At 36.8% G+C, this 17074-nt stretch overlaps 1 protein-coding gene across 3 annotated transcripts in view; it reads right to left on the bottom strand.

Moving 5' to 3' along the window:
* Window positions 1-15346, bottom strand: part of LOC150083209 (cilia- and flagella-associated protein 52) — a 494791-nt gene extending 479445 nt beyond the window's left edge. For 2 of the 3 annotated variants that reach the window (XM_090377911.1, XM_090377913.1), the window contains exons 1-2: window positions 14987-15346; window positions 65-148 (exon numbers count right to left, since the gene is read on the bottom strand). In XM_090377911.1, the coding sequence (XP_090234037.1) occupies window positions 65-131 (67 nt within the window). In that variant the 5' untranslated portion in view covers window positions 132-148; window positions 14987-15346. Of the gene's footprint in view, window positions 1-64; window positions 149-14585; window positions 14644-14986 lie in introns of those variants that run through there. The other variant, XM_090377912.1, reaches the window with a different exon arrangement.
* Window positions 15347-17074: the final 1728 nt, after the last annotated feature.

Raw genomic sequence — 17074 nt, 5'->3', positions numbered from 1 at the left:
TTATAAACTCATGTTCTTAATTTAAAAACTAGAGCACAATGAACAAAATTTTCTTAACACCTACCTTCAAATCCAATTGTGGCTAAAAGATCAAGCCTGGGTAAAGCATCTGCCTTGTCATAATCAATCATCACTTTTATACTTAAGTCTATGAGAGTAAAGGAAGTTTCATTTCAATTTAAAATTTTTTTGAAAATATAACTTGATAATTTTAATAAACATTTAATTACAAAATAATTATTACATACATATTCCACATTTAGACCCATGAACTTAAAATATTTAGTATACAAATCATATTACTTACTAGTTCCATGATGACCCATAAAGCGGTTGAAATCCCCAACAGCTTGCTTTTCAGGCTGCTGCACACATCTTAATAGAGACATGTTGTATTGTTCTTGTACTGAATCTCAATAGACACAGTACAAATACCACTTTCACCTCTGCCTGCAGCTCTAGTTAATCAACTTTTTAATTGTCTTTACTACTTAAAATGTCAAGCTGGAATGTCTTGCAGCTGTTGTTTACCTAATCAAAGTGTCCGCACCAATATGATATTATAGTATGACCATAAAACTGGTGCCCCCTGATTTGTCATTCAGGCAGTGTGAAAACAACAATCAAAATATTCACAATAAAGTTTTATTGTGTCTGTGGGAGTAAACTGTTGTGTTCTTAGTGTAAATTGGTTGTCAAAGAATTATTTATATTGTGATTACTGTATATTGAAGTGATTTGAACCACTGGGATATACCAATTGTTTATAAACTTTTTCAGGTTTGGTTTCAAAGTGACTTCAGTTAGGAAAATTAGAGTGCAGAAGGTAGGTCTCTAAAGACAACATTTGCATTCAATCAAGTTTATGTACATACTAGGTTTTATTCTTGTATTAACTCCAGAGTAGGTACATAAAAAAAAAAAAAAAAAAAAGTCATACAAGCAGATATACTAATGCATGTTATTATTTGCTGTTCAATACTTTTCGATTCATGGGTAGAAATGCTTTTAAATTATGAAGTTTGTAATGTTATCCATTTTTATGTACATTAGCATATAAGCTTAAGGACCTAATGTCTTCATCAAGTCAGTCACTCTGTCTGCCCCTTCATCTGTCTGTATGTAACATATCTGTATGTAACAACTCCAAGCCTGGTGTACCGATTTGCAGGAAATTTCATTTGGTTCATGTTGAAAGATTTGTTGAAACATCCCAAATTTCATAAAAATAGGACATATATATATAGATATACATGTACAGGGTGATTCACTACCAGTGCGACAAACTTGCAGGAGGTGTAAGGGGTACAAAGATGAATCGGAATCACATAGCATTGCAGGGTCCGAAATGCCTTCGTCATGCGGTAGAGGACATTGAATGGGAGGTCGCGTGAACAGCGATCCCGCTGGAAGTCAGCATTTGCGAACCGGTTCCCAAGGCAGTAGGATGGTCGAGTATTCAAACGTTGAACTGGCCGACGTGCACCTCACGTATGGAGCTGCGGACTGTAACAGGCGCGCCGCTCTGCGCTTGTACCAGGAACGTTTCCCGCACAGGCATGCTCCTCATCATACGATTTTTGCACGTGTGCACAGAAGGTTACGTGAGACTGGTTGTTTCAAGAGAGGTACCATGAATCGAGAGCGAACGATGAGGACACCAGACAATGAGGAGAATGTCCTACGTCATGCAGAAGGCAATCCGAGTACGAGTACTCGAGCGATAGGCCAACAATTGGGTATTTCCCAATCCACCGTATGGAGGATATCGTCAACAAACCAAATGAGTTCATACCATCTCCAACGCGTCCAATCATTGGAGCCTGCAGATTATCCACTCCGGAGGACTTTTGCTACTTGGTTTCTTCAACAGAAACGGTTCGCAAATGCTGACTTCAAGCGGGATCGCTGTTCACGTGACCTTCCGTTCAACGTCCTCTACCGCATGACGAAGGCATTTCGGACCCTGCAATGCTGTGTGATTCCGATTCGTCTTTGTGCCCCCTACACCTCCTGCAAGTTTGTCGCACTGGTAGTGAATCACCCTGTGTATATATATATATATATATATATGTATGTATGTATATATATATGTGTGTGTGTATATATATATATATGTGTGTGTGTATATATATATATATATATATGTATATATATATATATATATATTTATATATGTGTATGTGTGTGTATATATATATAGGTATATATTTATATATGTGTATGCGTGTGTGTGTGTGTGTGTGTGTATGTATATATATATATATGTATATATTTATATATGTGTATGCATGTGTGTGTGTATATATATATGTATATATTTATATGTGTATGCATGTGTGTGTGTGTGTGTGTGTGTATATATATATATGTATATATATATATGAATGTGTATATATATATGTATATGTATATATATATTTGTATATGTATACAACATGATTCACTACCAGTGCGACAAACTTGCAGGAAGTGTAGGGGGCACAAAGACGAATCGCAATCACATAGCATTGCAGGGTCAAAAATGCCTTCGTCATGCGGTAGAGGACGTTGAACGGGAGGTCACGTGAACAGCGATCCCGCTGGAAGTCAGCATTTGCGAACCGTTTCTGTTGAAGAAACCAAGTAGCAAAAGTCCTCCGGAGTGGATAATCCGCAAGCTCCAATGATTGGACGCGTTGCAGATGGTATGAACTCATTTGGTTTGTGACAGTATCCTCCATACAGTGGATTGGGAAATACCCAATCATTGGCCTATAGCTCAAGTACTCGTACTCGGATTGCCTTCTGCAAGACGTAAGGACATTCTCCTCATTGTCTGGCATCCTCGTCGTTCGCTCTCGATTCATGGTACCTCTAGTGAAACAACCAGTCTCACGTGACCTTCTGTGCACACGTGTGAAAATCGTATGATGAGGAGCTCGCCTGTCCAGGAAACATTCCTGGTACAAGTGCAGAGCGGCGTGCTCATTACAGTCCGCAGCTCCATACGCGAGGTGCATGTTGGCCAGTTCAACGTTTGAATACTCATCCATCTTACTGCCTCGGGAACCAGTTCGCAAATGCTGACTTTCAGCGGGATCGCTGTTCACGCGACCTCCCATTCAATGTCCTCTACCGCATGACGAAGGCATTTCGGACCCTGCAATGCTATGTGATTCCGATTCATGTTTGTGCCCCCTACACCTCCTGCAAGTTTGTCGCACTGGTAGTGAATCACCCTGTATATATACATATATATATATATTTAAATAATGGCTTAAAAGTTTAACTTAAAATAAGAAAATAAATAAATAAATTTTAAGCTATTTTTTAGAGGCAGCAAAATGCACATCCTCCACATGAAGCCCAGATATATCTAATAATTCAAAATAAAATAAAACATAAGCCAGTAGTATGGCAAAAACTGTAGAACGAAAATTAACATAAAAATAACGTAAAATAAAATAAACCAACAGAGATGGGGAAGTAAAGATAATAAGACATAAACGGTAGCCGATAGTCCTCTATATAATTTAGCACTTTAAATCCAATTAATAAAACCGATATAAAATTTAAAATAATGCCAATTATAATATAATTTAGCATTTTCCCCCCCCTCGAAGGTACCAGTTCCAACTGGTACCTGTTACCATCCCGCATGAACTCCACTAAATATCGGATCTTTCTTGAACAAGTTCTACCAAGGTTACTTGATGATGTTCCAGCAAATGTGAGACGCAACATTTAGTTTCAACATGACAGGGCGCCTGCCCATTATGGAAGGTGTGTTCGTGACCATTTCAACAGGCATTTTGGGCGTCGATGGATTGGCCATGGTGGACCCATTGCCTGGCCCCCACGCTCACCTGATTTATCGAGACTTGATTTCTTTCTGCCCTCAAATCTATCGTGTATGAATTGCCTGTGGAGACCGAAATGGATCTCGTATGAGAGACTCATCTGCGCTACTGCTACTGTCAAAGAAACTCCAGGTGTGTTTGACCGTGTCTGCCTATCCATGCTGCATCGGTGTCACGCATGCATCGCATCTTATGGCGGAACCTTCGAGTATCTGTTGTAACATCATGAAATGCATCCATCTCGTACTCCATTGTAATATTATGTCAAATAACTGTTTGCCACTAATTACTGTCTTGTGTCATTTCTGCTTCTTGTGCCTCTACTACTACTTTCCCGTGACGTTTCCGGTTATGGGTTCCTATGCAATTCACATTCCTTTAGATGTTACCTACCTCCCCTAAACGTTTGTACCAATATTTTTGAAACACCTTGTGTATATATATATATATATATATATATATATATATATATATATATATATAATGTGGTTATTACGTTTATATGTATGTATTCTTTTAGATTTGCGAGTTCTTCTGTGCTGCGTTAATGCCATTGTATTTTTGCCATAGGCCAATTATACATTATACGCGCCAGTATATATTCGTTTAATTGTAGATTGTTACTGATTATTGGTGTTTTTCATATAAGTATTAGTGTTCATAAAAATTTGTAATCAAGTTAACCTAGTTTGGTTATCTTCATTCCATATGGCCTATACATTTTGAGTTAAGATAAAAAGTATAATGCTAAAAGATAATGATTTTTCATAACATTTTACTAATGAAAACATTTTATCTGTAGCAAGATAATTATTAAATCTTAATTTCTGTATAAATTTATAAATTTAATTTATAAATTAAGATTTAATAATTATCTTGCTACAGATAAAATGTTTTCATTAGTAAAATGTTATGAAAAATCATTATCTTTTAGCATTATACTTTTTATCTTAACTCAAAATGTATAGGCCATATGGAATGAAGATAACCAAACTAGGTTAACTTGATTACAAATTTGTATGAACACTAATACTTATATGAAAAACACCAATAATCGGTAACAATCTACAATTAAACGTATAAATATATATATATATATATATGTATGTATGTATGTATATAAGAAAGCCATTTTTAACCTATTTTTTTAAAAGTTAAAAGGCCTTTTTTTTTAACCTGTACAGCATCCCTTTATAGACACAGATACCTACGGTAGATATAAGATAGTCTGTAATCAAATCACAAAGGAGGTTCGGCAAGCAAAGGCAGATTACAAGAAATCTTTTCAAAGGATGCAAAGAAAAACAGTAAACGCTTCTTTACTTATGTAAACTCCAGAAGGAAGGGGATGAATCACATTGATCCACTTGATATCGATGGTTCGAATGTTGATGATTCTGCTCAGATAGCTGACAAACTGAATGAGTATTTTGCATCTACACTGGTGTGCAAAATTTAAGGACCAGTGAGGTTTTCACATGTAACTTCTCATAGGAGTGGCCTGGATAAGGGAAAAGCATACCAAAGGAACCTCGTGAGATACAGAAATACAACAACGGAAACAAAACGGTACAGAGGGACTTTATTCAAAAATGGCAACATAGCACTGGCTGCCATGATACAGATGCATTACTGCCAAAGATGGAACAAAGGGAAGAGATGGTCATCAGTAGGAGATATGGCCACCCCTAATGTCGATGCAGGTTTTGCACCACCTGTCCATACTTAGAACAATGTTGTTGATAAGTTCTTGCAGTAACATCGTCCATTCCTCTGTCAGCACCATCTTCAGCTGGTGAACATTTTCTGGTGGGTGTGGACGTGCCACTAGGCATCTCCCCAGAGCGTCCCATGTACAAATTGAGGAAGTATGGCATTAAGAGCAAGCTGCTACAATGGATGAAAGGTTGGTTGGATGGGAGACGACAGAGAGTGGTAATCAATGGACACTGCTTTTCATGGACTAATGTTATTAGTGGAGTCCCCCGGGATTTGATGTTGGGGCCTGTTGTGGTTTTGTATATATATCAATGGTATTGATGAAGGTATATCAGGCTTAATGTCCAAGTTTACAGATGATACAAAGGTTGGCAAGGTTCTTAATGACAGTAATAACTATGCTGCTCCAACAGAATCTAGAAAAGTTGGGTAGATGGGCTGAGAAGTGGCAACTGAAGTTTAACATTGACAAATACAAACTACTGCATATTGGTAGAAGTAACCCCATAGAAACATGCCAACTCTGCGATACTATACCAAGGTGGTAAAGAATAAAAAAGAATTGTGCAGTCAGAATGTGAATGGCATTCTTCCTCTTGCTTGACATTACACAGTAGGGAGGCATACATTTAAGTGGAGGAAGGATGGTTGCAGGATAAATGTACGGAAGTTTGCCACCAGCCAGCAGGTTTGTTAGTTTCCTTGTTATTTGGTTTTTAGGAGCATTAGCAACTAAGGCCATATTGCTCCGGGGATATGTGGTGGTCATTCCCTGACCTTTCTGCATCCTCCGTATTTGGTGGTCACAGGTCCAACCCCAGTCTAATCAAGAAACGTGTGCTACGCACTGCTGCTCCTGCCCACCTGGCTACAGAGGCACCCAGCCAGCAAGTGGTTGAGTGTTGGAATAGGCTTCCATCTGTTGATGTAGAAGTGGATGGTTTGAATAAATTCAAGGAAGAACCAGACAAATTCTTCAAAGGTAAAGATGGGTGAAGTGCATATGTGTGTTATTTTTTTATTTTTTTATTTTTTTTGGGCTGATGCCTATGCTATATAAGCTTGCTTTCTTGAATAATTTCCCACTACTTCTTTGTTCACAAGTTTTTAGGTAATAAAAGGAAATTATAAACAACTGATAGAAGTATTGTTCCACCCAGGTGTAATGAAAGAATAGTTCAAAAGTTTGGAATGCCAAAATGTCTTAAAATATGCTTATTACATTCACTGCTACATTACTTTTTCATTCACTACTTCAGTATTACATTATTATTTTTGATAACTTGGGTTTTGGTGAAGATGAACAGGGTGAAAGATTCCAGTATATAAGTACAGAGACATTTTCTCAGGACTGAGCCAAGACCTCTGTGCTAGTATCGGAGCACATTGCTCACCAATTTTTTCACTGTCAGTCAGTCAGTCAATTCCAGAAATAGCACAACAGCAAAAATATGGTACATTAATGCTGACTTTATCATATTTAAAAGAGATGCTGAAGTATTCCATACACCTTCTGAAAAGATTCTTGCTCATATACTTCAGTTTATCCCTGGATATAGATGTCACTGCAACATTAAATTTTCCCATGGCTCTTCAATGTGAGGAATCATTCTGTAAAAAAAATAAATAAATAAAACAATAATTGTATGGAGTAGTAATGTTTGGAAAATGAGGCAGGCATAAACCGAAACTTATCTTTTCACAATAATCACTTCTCAGTGTTCAGAATGTTTCTTCTTCTATTAGTTCCCTGAGAAACAGCTGCAATAGCCAACTCACATTAACACTGTGAATTAATTGCTAATTTTATAAAATGTAATTTGTTATGCAATTTAAATAAAATTATTTAAATTGCATAACAAATTATAAACACTACTCTCTTGTGTAAAAGATAACAGAACTATGCATGCCACAACTTTGTTTGAAGGAACTTTCCTAATCATCATCATTGCAGTTTTTTTGTAAAAAGTAGTTCAAGTGGAGACAATAAAAATATTTAATATCAACATAGTTCCGGAAATGCTTGGTTTCCGAGTTTTGAAGGTCTGTCTATGACACTTAACTGTTCACATCACCTTATAGTAATTGTTCAAAATGTCCACCTTCTGCCTGAATACAGACCTCACATCAACGTCTCATGGACTCGCGAAGACGATGCCAAATTCCTGGCATGTTTCGTATTGTCTCACAACCTGTCACAATTCGATTGCGGAGAGTTTCCACATCAGCTACCGGAGTCGAATACACCAATGAATTTAAATGGCCCCACAAAAATAAATCTAGTGGGTTTAAATCAGGTGAGCGTGGAGGCTAGGCAATTGGTCCACCCCTCTACTTCAGGAGTCGTAGATCTTGGTCATCCTCTGTCAGCAGCATGAGGTGTAAAGGTCCCATGTTCACAAAGGTAGCGATGGATACCGTCAAACGTTTTCCTGTCTGGACATCTTCATTCTGGGAACCTTTCGTGGTACAAACGTCCACCAAACCATACATAAAGTGCATATCCGCTTGGTCGGATATGCACTTTATGTCCATGGTCGGAATGGAAAACCACCATATTCTGTCAGTACCTTGTGATGAAGGAAATCACCAGCGGGAGATAAGACATTTCGGTTAATAACTCAGGAACCAAGTATTTCCGGAACTATGTTGATATAAAATATTTTTATTGTCTACATATGAGGAACTCATTCCTAAAGTTATGCCGTGTATTTTTGAGACACCCTGTATATATATATATATATATATATATATACACATTTACAATAGTTCGATTTTCTTAAATACTGGTGTTTTTTACATATAGGTATTGGCTATCTTAAATTCACATGGCCTATACATTTAGGATTTAGAAACTTATTGCGTATTGCTAAAGAAATTTTCATGATAATTACTGATGAAAATTTTTTATGTATCTGTAGCAATAGGTAATTATCAATACTATTTTATAACTATATAATAATATTTATACATTTTTGCTTTACATCACGTGGCCGTCAATCCCCTACTTCATCGGGGGCTTTGAGTGGATTAACAGCCCATTCGATGTATGCTTTTATACTTACTCATTTCTGTTTGTATCTATCACAGCTTTGCTATTTTATTTAATTTGGATACTAAGGACTTATGTTTATATTAATTTTCTTAATTATTGTTAGCTAAAGTAGTATTAATTATGAATTAGTTAATTTTTTACAATCTCTTCAGCAACTGTGAGAGAATACACAAAGCCCAACGGGTAAGCATTTTATATTGTTATACTACAACTACTTACTTAATGTGGTCCAGTATAGGTCGTAGAGTCGAAAAGGGAATTTCCCGCTTTTAATTTGTTTTTATGTATGGTTATTTTTATGGCACAGTCGCATTAGCATTTCACTGTGTGCTGATGTCACATTGGCCGAAGTTCCCGATTTTCAAGCCAATGCCTATTATGGTGGTTTGTTGTTGGTTCGATGAAATTATGTTAAATTTCTGTAGTTTGTGTTAACTTGTGGATTAAATTCCTTTATTTACATGTGTATTTACATTAATTTTTACATTTGTTTTATGCAATATATACAGGGTGTATATATATATATATATATATACACACACACACACACACCAATGAGCAAAAACATTATGATCAGCGAGTCGTTATGCAAATCTAAGCAACTGCAGGTGAACTACAACGCAGGTCAAGACACGGTATAAAAAACACCTGATACTGAGTTCCATTAATCAGTGTTACTCTTGTTCTTCAGATGAGAAAGGCAGACTTAAGCGAGTTTGACAAAGGCCAAATTGTAATGGCCAGATGACTGGGTCAGAGCATATCCAAAACGGCACGGCTGGTGGGATGCTCACAGTCAGCCATGGTTAGTACCTACCAAAAGTGATCTGAGGAGGGGAAACCCATGAATCCCCAGCGAGGTGTTGCACAACCATGTTTCATCAATGCTCGAGGTGAGTGAAGGCTCTGCGGCGTCTCAACCATGGACCTTACAGGAGGATCTGCTCATATTAGGTACGTGGTCATAATATTTTGGCTCATCGGGGTGTGTGTGTGTGTGCACACGTGCGCGCGCGCGCACGCACGCACACACGCACACACACACACACAGAAGCAATATAAAAAAAAGCACAAAATGAGCGAAGAAACAAATAAACAATGAAGACAGAGGTAGAAATGGAGAGTAAGTGGAAGGAAAATATATCTAAAAATTTTGAAAAATATTAAGTATAGGGGAAACACAGCCAAAGTTATAAATCAATAAATAGTATATTTAAACTGGTGCCACATGACCGTACAGAAGCCTAAAAGGTATGCCAAAAAAGATCACTAAAAATACCATAAACCAACCACAAAAGAAAATAGATAGAGGACAATCAAACAAAGGAACAAAATAGATGACCATTGCATCCAATCTCATCAGTGGGACACTGGATACAACAGCCTCGAACAGTACTCATTTCAAACATAATGCAAATTACCACAACAGCAAGAGACATACATTAACTGAAATGCAGCCCACCGAAGCAATAAATCACATCACAGAGGACCTAATGCAGTAACAATAAGAACAGAATAGCTTAAGCACTCACCCTAAATCAAATTGTTACCAAAAAGAAAGAAATGAAGTTCATAACAAAAACTAAACAGATTATAGATGGCAGTATGATCAATGAAATGCAACTAGAGCTCATTAGAAATAAAACTGTAAAAATAATGTTTAGAGAAAGAAAGAAAAAAAAAAAGACGATTGCAAACATAAGTGGCTACATAAGCAATATCCAACAAATATCACATAATATATCCAAACAATATATACAAAAAAAAGTGGATAATAATTGAAGAAATTCAATTATTTTCCGCAAAATTGCATACAGCATATATATATATATATATATATATACACATATATATATATTATATACTGCATACATAGTTTATCCCATTTCTTGTTGTTTGAAATTTCTTGTGCTGCATGCAATTTTCTCACTCATCTATTATACCCTCCCCCTGAAATATATTAATTTGCAAAGAAATGTACACCGATCTTAATTACAGAAATCTGTTGATGCAGATATATTGCCCATAACTCATCCTGTGGGGAGAAGAAGCAAATTACAATTGCAGGATGCTGGATCAGTTTGTAAGTTCCACCTAATTCAAAAAGCAAGAGATATTAACATTAGCAGTGGCCTGTGATGCAAGAAAGAAAGATTATACAGCATCAGGCAAAAAAAAAAAAAAAAACACTCTTCCCAATTCACCTATCCATTCCCTCCAAGTTTATCTAGTTCTTCCTTGAATTTATTTAAGCTATCAACTTCCACAATGACAGATGGAAGTTTGTTCCAGCAATTAAGACAAATTTCCACATATTTATTCTGCAATCGTCCTTCCTCAATTTGAATTTATGTCCCCCCCACCGATCCATGCATAATCTGAGCAAGAGGAAGAATTCCATCAGCACTGAGCTTGCTCAAGCCATTCAAAGCCTTAAACAACACTTCAATCAGATCACCTCGCAGGTGCCTAGTGTCCAGACACCGCAATTTGCAGAACCAAATCGTTTCTTGGTAAGAGCACCCTTTGTTCCCCCTCAACAATCCAATCTCACTGCCTTTCTTTGTACTCGTTCGAGCAGCTCTACATCCTTCCTAAAATGAGGCCTCCAGACCTGTATGCCGTACTCAAGATGTGGCCTGACCAGTGCCTTATACAGAAGAATAATCACCTCCTTATCCCTGCTAGCAAAATTCTTGGATATCATTAACAAAGCCCCATGAGCTGCTCTGGCAGCCACTTTGCACTACTCAGAAAATTTCATATCTGACTGCACAATCACCCCAAGGTCTTTTTTCTTCTCCAACTACCCTGAGTGTAGTACTGCATGGTTGGTTAATACATTTGTCAAAGTACTACATATGGGTAGCAGTACTTTGCATTTGTCAGATGTTAAATCCTCCAGGTGCCACTTTTCATGCCATCTGCCTAACTTTTCTAGATCCTATTGTAGTAACATGCTGTCATTAACAACCCTGCCAATCTTTGTATCATCTACAAATTTGGACATTTAACTTGATATACCTTCATCAGCATCACCGAAATATATATAAAAAACAACAATGGCATCCATTAGGTGCCAAGCAAATAATCTCTGGTAAGTCCTCCCCCCACTACTGCTTATTACCATACATAAACACCTGCCATTGATTTGGAGAGGACCAGTGGATACTTTAAACCTTTTCAACTAATGCAGTAGTTAGCTTATTTCAGGCAGACAGTGTAAACATTCTATCTATGCAAAATGATAATTAGGCCATGAACACATATCATATAGTCAAATGACATGATGTCCCATATTAGGTTTAGTCCTATTTATCTTCTACTCCCCTACCCCTCCCCACATTTTGTCCAATGTATAGAAGATAACTACAAAATGAAGATGAATTACTTTCCTGCCATTAACTATAATTGCGTGGTAATTATTTCAGCTCCAGTAAATTCAAAAGGAACAGTGAAAATTCGACATCATTATTTATAGAAAACTGGTAAAAAATAATGTACAGTGCAGGATATTGTTTTATTTCCAAATTTGAGAAAGAAAATATATGAAGAAAAAAACTGTTAAAAATATTTGTTTTTGGTATTATAAATAATAATAAACAAGGAATCAGAGAACATTATTGAATTATTTTTCTAGATCATAAAATGATATATAACACAACTAACTACAATAAGATTGCTGAAACCAAACACTATAAAAGAAATTAATCCTGACCAAATAAAAGGCACAAAATAATTTAAATGGTATAGTAGCATTTAGTAGCACTACATTATTTTCAAAACTATAAAATTTCATTTCAAAAAAGTGAATGTTTATATTTCATTTTTTTAAATTAAACTTTAAAATATACAAAAAAGTGCAATAAAATGTTTGCACAGCCTTTAAATAAAAGGTTGAGTTCATATAACATCCTAAAATGAATAATTGAATCTCAGAGCATACTAGGTTTCTAATAAAAAAAAAAAAAAAAAAATCACTAGCTGTCTTTCTGAAATTGTTACTATGCCACAGTGTACAGTTGTTTTTTTTTTTTTTTTATGCAACTGGGAAAGAACTTCTTCAATCTGTTACCACTGTTTGATTCACATAGAGCCCCAATTCCTGGCCCCTTGTTTTGGGGAACTGTGTTTGCTACTTGCAATTGGATTGGAAGGATTACACATTGTAAAGGCGGCATAATTCAAATAGCAGAAGACTACTATAGAGAATTATACAAGGAGCGAGGGAATGATACCAGCAGTGGGGAACATGGATTGCAAAGTAGCAACACATACGACATACCCGATATTCTTCCTGATGACGTAGAACATGCATTGAAGAAAATGAAGAATCGGAAAGCCTCGGGGGAAGATGAAGTTACTGTAGAGTTGTTAAAATTGGGAGGAAGAGACATAACACAAAAACTGGCAAGGCTCTTCACAAAGTGCATTAGAAAAGGTGTGATGCCTAAGCAGTGGAATAATGCAATCATAGTTTTGCTGCATAAGAAAGGAGATAAATCAGAAATTGGAAATTATAGACCAATTAGCTTGTTATCCCATATCTACAAGTTGTTCACAAGGGTCATTACTAACAGATTAGAAAGAATACTTGATGAGAATCAACCGAAAGAGCAAGCTGGCTTTAGGACAGGATTCTCAACTATGGATCACCTTCACGTAATATCACAGCTAATGGAGAAAGCAAATGAATATAAAACACCATTATGCCTGGCATTTGTGGATTATGAAAAGGCGTTTGACTCCATACAGCATAAGGCAATGTTTCGGGCAATGGAAAGACAAGGCATAGATACTCCATATATTATGATTTTGAAGAAAATATATGAGAGTGCTACATCCTTTATTAGACTAGACAAAGACAGTAGCAAATTTAAAATCGAGAAAGGAGTTCGACAAGGAGACACAATATCTCCGAAGCTGTTTACTGCTGCCCTTGAGGAAGCTTTCAGAAGATTAGACTGGTCGCAGAAAGGAGTCAATGTGAACGGAGAGTACCTAAACCATTTACGATTTGCAGATGACATTGTGGTCATAAGCCACGATCCCAAAGAATTAGAGGAAAATCTTAATCAGTTATGCACAGTTAGTAAGGATTTTGGACTAAAGATGAATATGGCTAAAACAAAAGTAATGATGAACAAGTATGCCACGGAAAGGGAAATAATGATTGAAGGAGCAGTAATTGAAAAGGTGGAGTCATATACTTATCTGGGACAAGTTATTAGCTGTAATAATGATAAATGGCTGGAAGTCAAGAGAAGAATAAATTTTGAATGGATAGCATTCAGGAAATATAGTCACATACTGAAGAGCAATATCCCAGTTTGTCTGAAACGTAAAATAATGAATCAATGTATACTCCCCACCATGACTTATGGAAGTGAAACTTGGGCACTCACCAAAAGAATGGAAGAGAAGCTAAGAACTACACAGCGAAGAATGGAACGAATTATAATGGGACTCAGACTGTTAGATAAGAAGAGAAACACATGGATTAGGCAGCAAACTCAAGTAAAGGACATTCTTATCAAAACTAAAGAACTAAAATGGTCTTGGGCAGGACACATAGCTCGAAGACATGATAACACATGGACTAAGAAAATAACAGAATGGTACCCAAGAGGAGCTAGAAGAAAACCTGGAAGACAAAGGCGGAAGATGAAATTCAGGGATAGATGAAATTCATGAGTTTTTGAGTAGTAAATGGATGGCCAGTGCTCAAAACAGAAGGAACTGGAAAGTTGCTGGAGAGGCCTTCATCCTGCAGTGGATTGAAAATGGCTGATGATGATGAAAGGCTAATCAAATCGGTCAGTCTTTTTTTTTTTTTTTTATCATTATAACCTTTCAAGACAAACGAGTGTCGTTACAGAATAAAATATAAAAAAGGTGTGTAAGGTGTAAAAGCAAATGTACAAAATAAAAATAGCCACGCAAAATAAATTTTCGACAGTTATTATTACCCCAGAGGCTCACACATCTCGTGTGGGCTTGGCGCACTAGGGTTCTGAGCCGGATATCAGCATTCTTCTCTTTATTGGTAATTCCCTTCTACTTCTTGTTTGTTTTTCTTTCTTTCTCTTTCTCTTAGGGTAACTCAGAATTTTTTTTTTTTTTTTTTTTGGCTGGTGCAGCAAAAGCCTCGGGCTTCATTGCACCATAGGCCTAATAATAATTCCGAACTACTAAAATAATAACTGATTTGTTCAAATTTTCAAAGTTTCAATTTCAATTTTTCAAATTCGAGCATTTAGTGTCAAACAACGTTAACTACAAAATCATTTAGAAGTTGATGTTTTTGGTAATTAACCAAAAAAAAAGTCATTTGACATTTTCTTGGTTGGTTTACCGGAAATGTACTTACATACAGTTCTATAACATGATATAGTAGCAGTACTAATGGGGACAAGTGATAAAAGAAAGCAAGATTATGAGCTTATGTAGCATCAGCCAAAAAAAAACAATTTCACACATCCATTCCATCTAAAAGTTTGTCCAGTTCCACCTTGAATTTATTTAGACTATCAACGCCAGATGGAAATTTGTTCCAGCAATTAACCATCCACTGGCTAAAGGTAAATTTCCGCACATCTATTCTACAACTGTCTATCCTCTATTTGAATTTATGCCCACTCAGGTTAGTAATCTAAGCAAGTGGAAGAAGCCCATCATATATCGGCGTTGAAAACCCATTCAAAGCATTGTACACCTCAATCAGATCACCTCGCAGATGTTTAGTCTCCAGCCGCTCCAACGTTCATTTTCAAGAAACTAACCAAAATGTTAAAATTAATCATTATTAATCTAATTCGACTTACTTATCTGATTTTTTTTTTTATATCTCAATAACGCACAATTCCAATACCAAATCCCAGTGGAAATCGTTCCACACCTCAGGGTTCAAAAACTGTCATACCTTTCGCCCCCTCCTTAAAATATTTCATAAATTTCACTTTCCCCCTAATAATTTAAATAACAATCACGCCTCCTTCGAATACAAATTTCTACTGTAGTTGTGGTTATAGAAGAATTTGGCCACAGAGTAGTAACATCTTACTTCTCTGTGGTTTTGGCAAAAGGGCAACAGCAGCCATATTGTGCCTTTCATTTTAATAGAATACACTAGTTTTCATGTTTGTGAGTTTTTAGAAGTGAGAGAACCATCGTTATCTTCTTTGAATAAGAGAAAACTTCATCCAGTTTGCTTAATTTCCACCATAGGTGTGCTTCATTGTCATAAGTTCCTGCAAACTTCTGTGAGAAAGGAATGATTCTAGCCTTACTGATGATAACAGCAGCAGCAGCAGTCAAGAAAGATAATGTTCTACTGGAAGAACAGAAAGTTTTAAGGAGTTAACATCAGGTGAGTATAGGTTTGGCACACCCAGGGTCCTTAGCTGAATATCATCATCTCTCTCTCTCTCTCTCTCTCTCTCTCTCTCTCTCGATCTCTCAGGGTACATCAGAAATTTTGTTTTGCTGGTGCAGCGTAAGCCTCAGGCTTGCATGCACCATACTATATAATAATGATAATAACATTATTAATCTAATGATAATAACAATAACCAAAGCAGAGGCCCAATAGAACCCTGTGAGGAGTCAGAGACGATCTCAACCGGCAAATAATACTCCATTCTCTTGACAACGATGGTGGAATACTGGAGCCCATCCACACACCCGTACACAGTGCTGCCATAGCAGCCACTAGGATTAGAAGTGAAACGAGTGACCACCAATTACAAGAGAAACAAGAGACCACCAGCACAAGAATTGAAAAGACAAGGAAACACCAACTTGCGACAGAAGGTTTAAGCAGCAGGTTAATTGGCCTACCTTGCCTCTTACTTCAAGGTAGACCAATGGACCCCTACAAAATGGATAATCGGAGTAAGAAATTTATTGGAAAAGTGAACAACATCGTCAAGAGAGGCAGCGACAACAGCAAACAAGAGCCAAAAATCAAAGAATGCGATAATACTTCGACACGCTGAAGCAGAACATTAGCATTCGTAGAGGCATATGATTCAAGAAAGCAAACTTATGCAACATGAGCAAAAAAAATTAAAAAAAAGAAATCACTCCCATTTCACGCCTCCATTTGTTCGAAATATCTGTCCAGCTAAGCCTTAAATTTGTTTAGGCTATCAACTTCCACAACAAGGGATGGAAGTCTGTTCCACCAACAACATACCCGCTGGGCAAAGGCAAATTTCATTGAGCATCACCAAACCATTCAAGGCTTTATACACCACTATCAGATCACATCGCCGGTGCCTAGTCCCTAGACACTGTAATTTGAAAAATACAAATATAAGCATTTATTCGTAAGAGCAACCCTTTTTTCCATTCAATGATATTCTTGCCATTCTCTGTACTCGTTCCAGCAGCTCTACATCCTTCTTGAAATGAAGCCTCCAGACCTGTATACAGTACTCAAGTTGTGGCCTGACCA

This window comes from Mastigoproctus giganteus, chromosome 7 (genome assembly GCF_048544385.1).
Source record: "Mastigoproctus giganteus isolate SK-2022 chromosome 7, ASM4854438v1, whole genome shotgun sequence".
Classification (NCBI taxonomy): Eukaryota; Metazoa; Arthropoda; class Arachnida; order Uropygi; family Thelyphonidae; genus Mastigoproctus; species Mastigoproctus giganteus.
Note: the sequence above shows the minus strand (reverse complement) of the source record. Positions and strands in the feature narration are given on the sequence as shown.